Here is a 6,701-nt window from a genome sequence, read left to right as displayed (position 1 = left end):
AGACGGGGTTTCACCATATTGGTCAGGCTTGTCTCGAACTCCTGACCTCAAGTGATCCACCAGCCTCAGCCTCCCCAAAGTGCTGGGATTACAGGTGTGAGCTACTGCGCCCGGCCCTGCGGTATTTTTCTTTTTTCTTTCTTTTTTCTTTTTTTTGAGACACAGTCTCACTCTGTTGCCCAGGCTAGGGTGTAGTGGCACGATCTCTGCTCACTGCAACCTCCCCTTCCTGGACTCAAGTGATTCTCCTGCCTCAGTCTCTGAAGTAGCTGGGACTACAGGTGGGCACCATGATGCCCGGGTAATTTTTTGTGTGTTTTTAGTGGAGGTGGGGTTTCACCATGTTGGCAAGGCTGCTCTCAAACTCCTGACCTCAAGTGATCTGCCCGCCTTGTCCTCCCAAGGTGTTGGGATTACAGGCGTGAGCCACCGCGCCTGGCCCCTGCGGTCCTTTTCCAATGGAGGATCTCTAAGGGTCACTCCAAGCTTTTCTATGCTAATTGGTGTATTTAAATTTTCCTTATTTTAGAGTACATTTTGTTAATGTGTATTTTTACTAGGAAATCACCCATTTTCAAAGAAAGTAGAAAGAATGAATCAGACTTTAAAGAACCAGTTAATCTGCCCGGGCCAGGTGGCTCACGCCTGTAATCCCAGCATTTTGGGAGGCTGAGGCGGGCGGATCATGAGGTCAGGAGATCAGGACCATCCTGGGCTGATAATCTTGGTCATTTAGTCCACATGAATTTTGGGCTTTTGGCCTGTAGAACTATGAGAAAACACATTTCTGTGGTGTGCAGTTTAACACCCAGGTTGTGGTACTTTCTTCAGCAACCCCAGGGAACTAAAGCAAGTGACTGCAGGTCTGGTCGCCTTCCTCGGTGCCTGTGCCTTGGGTTGGTTCTGTCGAAGCAGGAAGACAACTGGCAGAGATGGGATGGAGTAACCAAAAGAAAAGGAAGATTCTAGCACCGTATGTCAGCATTAAGAAATCAAGAAACGGGGGCCGGGCGCGGTGGTCTACACCTGTAATCCCAGCACTTTGGGAGGCCAAGGCGGGCGGATCATGAGGTCAGGAGATCCAGACCATCCTGGCTAACACTGTGAAACCTTTTCTCTACTAAAAATACAAAAATTAGCCGGGCGCGGTGGCAGCGCCTGTCGTCCCAGCTACTTGGGAGGCTGAGGCAGGAGAATGGCGGGAACCCAGGAGGCAGAGCTTGCAGTGAGCTGAGATTGCGCCACTGCACTCCAGCCTGGGCGACAGAGCAAGACTCTGTCTCAGAAAAAAAAAAAAAAAGGAAATCAGAAAACATATACCATGTTCAGAAAACATATACCATGTTTAATAGGGCATCTAAAATGATAAAAAGAAATAGAAAATCCTGGGTTTTTTGTTTGTTTTGCTTGGGTTTGGTTTGGCTTTGAGACAGGGTCTCGCTCTGTCACCCAGGCTGGAGTGCGGCGGTGCGATCACAGCTCACTGCAAGCTCCACCTCCCGGGTTGAAGTGATCCTCCCACCTCAGCCTCCCAAGTAGCTGGGACTACAGGTGGCAGCCACTACGCCCGGCCAATTTTTTAATGTATTGCAGGGACAGGGTTTCACCCTGTTGCCCAGGCTGGTCTCAAACTCCTGACCTCAAATGATCCGCCCACCTCAGCCTCCCAAAATGCTGGGATTATAGGCATGAGCTGCCTGGCCTGGATCGATGTTTATGAGACACTGTTGCATGAATGAAGCGGGTTACAAAATGGTGAAAGTATGGTGAGGCCTTTTCACCTTTGCTTTTTATTGATGTGAAATTCATATAACATAAAACCAACCATTTTAAAGAATGTAATCCAGTGGCGTTTAGTTATTTACCACGTTGTCCAACCATCACCTCTGTGGAGTTCTGAAGCATTAGCACCCCCAAAGGGGCTTGTGGCTCTGGAGCAATCACCCCCCACTCCCCCTTCCTGGCCCCCGGTAACGGGGTCGGTGTCCTGTGGCTGTGGATCTGCCAGTTCTGGTCGTTCCCCTGCAGTGAATGGAACCAACACTCTGTGGCCTTTGCGTCTGGCTCTTTCCACTCAGCATAATGTTCTCGAGGTTCTTTCACATGAATCAGTGCCTCAGTCCTTTTCACGGCTGCGTAATATTCCGTCCATCACTGATGGACGTGTGCTCTGTTTCCACTACTTGTTTATTGTAAACTGTGCTGCCATGAACATTTGTATACAAATATTTGAACACCTATTCTCAATTCTTTTGCACACATGCCTAGGAGTGGAATTGTTGGGTTACCGATAATTCTGTTTGACCTTTTGAGCGTCACAGTGGCCACACGGTTTACATTCTCAACAGCAATGCACGTACCAGGACTCACTCCAACTTCTGTGTGTATTCTCCAATGCTTGTTACTGTCCTTTATGTTTATTTTATATTATTTTTTGAGACTGTCTTGCCCAGGCTGGAGTGCATTGGCGCAATCTTGGCTCACTACAATCGCTGCCTCCTGGGTTCAAGGGATTCTCCCGCCTCAGTCTCCCAAGTAGCTGGGATTACAGGCGTGTGCTACCACGCCCGGCTAATTTTTGTATTTTTAGTATAGGTGGGGTTTCTACTAAAAATGTTGGCCAGGCTGGTCTTGAACTCCTGACCTTAGGTGATCTGCCCGCCTCAGCCTCCCAAAGTGCTGGGATTACAGGCATGAGCCACCGTGCCCGGCCTGTCCTTTATTTTTATTATTGCAGTCATACTAGTAGGAAATAGCATCTCACTGGGGTTTTGATTTGCATTTCCCCAAATCATGATGTTGAGCATCGCTTTACAGCCGTTGCTATGTCATTGGAGAAATGTCTATTGAAGTCTTTTGGCCATTTGAAAATTGAGTTGCCTTTTTTTTTTTTTTAATTGAGTTGTAGGAGTTCTCTATATGTCCTGGATGCTGTGCCCTCATCAGATAGATAATTTGCAAATATTTCTTCCCATTCCGTGGATTGTCTTTTCACTTTCTCAGTAGTGTCCCAGAGTTCATTTTTGTAGAAAATACAAGATAGGTCTCTTTTATTAAAAAACAGTCTGAGGCCCGGGCGCAGTGGCTCACACCTGTAATCCCAGCACTTGCAGAGGCCGAGGCAGGTGGATCACTTGAGCCCAGGAGTTCGAGACCAGCCTGGGCAACATGGCGAGACCCCCCATCTCTACTAAAAATACAAAAAAGTAGCCGGACCCCTGTGGTCCCAGCTACGTGGGAGGCTGACGTGAGGGGATCCCTTTAGCCAGGGAGGTGGAGGCTGCGGTGAGCTGAGATTGCACCTCTGCACTCCAGCCTGGGCGACAGAGTGAGACCCTGTCTCAAAAAAACAAAAACAACAAAAAACACCAAACCTGGGCAAATACTGCCCTAAACCAAGTGTTGTCATCTCTGGGGAGTTTGGAGGTTTTGTTTCTGAATTAACCATGGAGGTGTTTTCCATGTTTACTGTTTGCAAGTTGGTAAATGGAAAATGAAACCATTAGTTCATGTGAAGGCTTTAGCGCTTTTTTTTTTTTTTTTAACAGTTTCACTCTTGTTGCCCAGGCTGGAGCGCAATGGCGCGATCTCGGCTCACCGCAACCTCCACCTCTCAGGTTCAAGCGATTCTCCTGCCTCAACCTTCCCAAGTAGCTGGGATTACAGGCATGTGCCACCAAACCTGGCTAATTTTGTATTTTTAGTAGAGACGGGGTTTCTCTGTGTGGGTCAGGCTGCTCTCAAACTCCCGACCTCAGGTGATCCGCCCACCTCGGCCTCCCAAAGTGCTGGGATTACAGGAGTGAGCCACGGCATTCAACCAGCTTTAGTGCATCTTGTGAAGGACCTGGAATGCTCGATATTTAGGTGTTTCCAGGGTGTTGGGTGGGGGTGGGGATGCCGTCCGCCGTCCTGAGTCCCCGGCCCTGACAGTGCCTTTGAGACCCTGCCCACCCCCTTCTGCTTTTCCCCGTCTTTCGGCCATTCTGTTTTGTTTCTTCTGCTCACTCTGGGGCATGCCTGGGGAAAAGGAAACCGAAACTTGGCCACCGGAGCAGGCTCGCGCGGCAACGCCCCCTGACGTGTGTGGCTCAGGCTTATAACAGGGCTGGCTGCTGCCTGCAGGAGCCGGCAGTTGAGAGGCAGTGAACTCATCTTTGCCAGTACAGGAGCTCGTGCCGCGTCCCACAGCCCACAGCCATGGTAAGGGAGATGTCACAGGTGTGTGTGTGTTGGGTGGGGGGGGGCCTCTGTGCCAGTCAATTTTTGTCTCCCCCAGCCCGTGGCCCACAGCCCACAGCCATGGTAAGGGAGATGTCACAGGTGGGGGCTCGGGGGGGGCAGGCCTCTGTGCCAGTCAATTTTCAGCTCCCTCCCCCAGCCAAGGTCTCCCAGGGTTGCAGGGAGAGCAGAGCTGCTTAGAGCTCGGCCAGGTTCTAAGTGTGCTCCTGAAAGCAGGTCACCCCTGAGATCCTCAGGGTGGGCACAGAGGGGCACCCTAGCAGGTAAAGGGAGGCCACGGATGGCTGTGGGCAGCTGGCCTTCTAGTAATGACCCCTCAGTGCCTTCTGTGCCTGGGGTCCCTGCTGATGGGATGTAGAGGACAAACAGGAGGAAGCACTGTCCCTGGGCACAGGAGCTCGCCCAGCAGCCAGGGCCTTGTGTGTCGTGGGCCTGGGACTGGTGCGGCAGCCTCTGAGCCTGTGTAATGTCTGCAGAGCTGGGACCTGAAGGTGAAGATGCTGGGGGGCAACGAGTTCCAGGTGTCCCTGAGCAACTCCATGTCGGTGTCAGAGCTGAAGGCAAAGATTGCCCAGAAGATCGGCGTGCACGCCTTCCAGCAGCGTCTGGCTGTCCACCCCAGCGGCGCCACCCTGCAGGACAGGGTTCCCCTTGCCAACCAGGGCCTGGGCCCCGGCAGCACGGTGCTGCTGGTGGTGGACAAGTGCGATGAACCTCTGAGCATCCTGGTGAGGAACGACAAGGGCCGGAGCAGCACCTACGAGGTACAGCTGACGCAGACTGTGGCCCACCTGAAGCAGCAAGTGAGCCGGCAGGAGGGTGTGCAGGACGACCTGTTCTGGCTGACCTTCGAGGGGAAGCCCCTGGAGAATCAGCTCCCGCTGGGGGAGTACGGCCTCAAGCCCCTGAGCACCGTGTTCATGAATCTGCGCCTGCGGGGAGGCGGCACAGAGCCTGGCGGGCAGAGCTAAGGGCCTCCACCGGCATTCGAGCAAGATCGAGGGCTGGAAATAAATGTTGTAAAGAGAAATGGCTGCCTCTGTGTCTGCACGTGACCCTCCTCCAGCGTCCGCCTCAGACCCCTAGTGAAGTGGCGGGAGGAGTCAGGAGGGAGATCCCAGGGTCCATCCTGGTGACCAGGCCTGGTTGCCAAGTGAAAGGATAAGGGTTTGCAGTTACAGCCTCGAGGGATCAAAATACGGAGCTTCCTCCCTACCAAACTGAAGTAAGACAGCTCTCCCCACCCTTTGGGAAATTAACTTCTAGGGAAAGAAAAAGAGACACAGTTGCTGGAGCCCATCCTGCCCATCCTCCATCTGGGACAGCAGACAGCTTAGGCAGGGACCAGCCTGCTCAAATCAAAAGGCTACGGGGGAGGCTCCCAGTGGGCCCCTGGAAGCGGTGAGGGGTGAGTCCTTGGGGCCTGCCCAGTGGGCTGTGAGGCAGGCTCTCCATAGGAACTGGGGGCTGGGGGCCTCAGCTGTCCCTAGCCCAGCCTGCACAGCCTGCTCCACCTGCCTGGGCTGGGCGAGGGAGGGATAGAGACAGGTCCTGAGTGCTCACATCACCACTGGGGCCAGCTGTAGAAGACAGCCTGGGTGACTAAGCACATCCCCTCAAGGCTCTGCGTGAATGAGGGGCCGTGGCCAGCAGTGGGGGCGCCTGGAGTTGAGGCTGACACCATGCAGGAAGAAGAGCTTGTCCCAGGTTGGGGGCACCCAATTCAGTACAAGCTACACCCGTCCCCCAACGGTGCACCCTTCTCTAGCTCTCCTACTCCAATTTGCTAAATGAGTCTCCCAGAAGCCAACTGTTGGCCAGGACGCAGCGAGGATGGGGCATGGAGGGACACGCAGAGTCCAGACTCTGGGCACTTGGACCTCAGCTTTCAGAGCCCTCTGGAGGATCCAGCTGGAGACGCAGAGTCCCCCCTCATCTGTGGGGGTCCATATCCAGGTGGGGAGATCCCAGTCTGGCTGCGGACCACTGTGTGCCCACGTGTGCCCAGCAGGGGCTGTCCTGGCTCCAGCCTTGTGTCTGGGTCCCCACCTCACCCCCGTGACACAATGGGTGAGTGAAGCACTGAGCCAGGGGCCTCTCCTGAACTCCCAACGGGGTCAGAGCAGGGCGGGGCCTCCCTCATGGTTTCTGGTCCAGAGATCCATAACTAGCTTGGGGTGAGGGGGGGCACCACAGGCCCAGTCCTTTTTATTTATTTATTTTTTAATTTTTTTTTTTTTTGAGACGGAGTCTCACTCTGTCGCCCAGGCTGGAGTGCAGTGGCGCCATCTCGGCTCACTGCAAGCTCCGCCTCCCGAGTTCACGCCATTCTCCTGCCTCAGCCTCCAGAGTAGCTGGGACTACAGGCGCCCGCCACAAGGGCCGACTAATTTTTTTGCATTTTTAGTAGAGACGGGGTTTCACTGTGTTAGCCAGGATGGTCTCGATCTCCTGACCTC

General features: G+C 53.5%; 1 protein-coding gene across 2 annotated transcripts; it reads left to right on the top strand.

Moving 5' to 3' along the window:
- The first annotated feature begins 3,827 nt into the window (after positions 1–3,827).
- On the top strand, positions 3,828–5,777 carry LOC105498297 (ISG15 ubiquitin like modifier). 2 transcript variants are annotated; one of them, XM_011770306.3, is made up of 2 exons: positions 3,828–4,203; positions 4,719–5,633. In XM_011770306.3, the coding sequence occupies exons 1-2, from the start codon at positions 4,201–4,203 to the stop codon at positions 5,211–5,213; spliced, it is 498 nt and encodes a 165-aa protein (XP_011768608.2). In that variant the 5' UTR covers positions 3,828–4,200; the 3' UTR covers positions 5,214–5,633. The 2 variants fall into 2 exon arrangements, with proteins under 2 accessions (XP_011768608.2, XP_070924394.1); XM_071068293.1 differs by lacking the exon at positions 3,828–4,203 and adding an exon at positions 4,287–4,305 and having other exon boundaries at positions 4,719–5,777.
- Positions 5,778–6,701: the final 924 nt, after the last annotated feature.

This window comes from Macaca nemestrina, chromosome 1 (genome assembly GCF_043159975.1).
Source record: "Macaca nemestrina isolate mMacNem1 chromosome 1, mMacNem.hap1, whole genome shotgun sequence".
NCBI lineage: Eukaryota > Metazoa > Chordata > Mammalia > Primates > Cercopithecidae > Macaca > Macaca nemestrina.
This window is presented reverse-complemented; position numbering and strand designations above follow the sequence as displayed.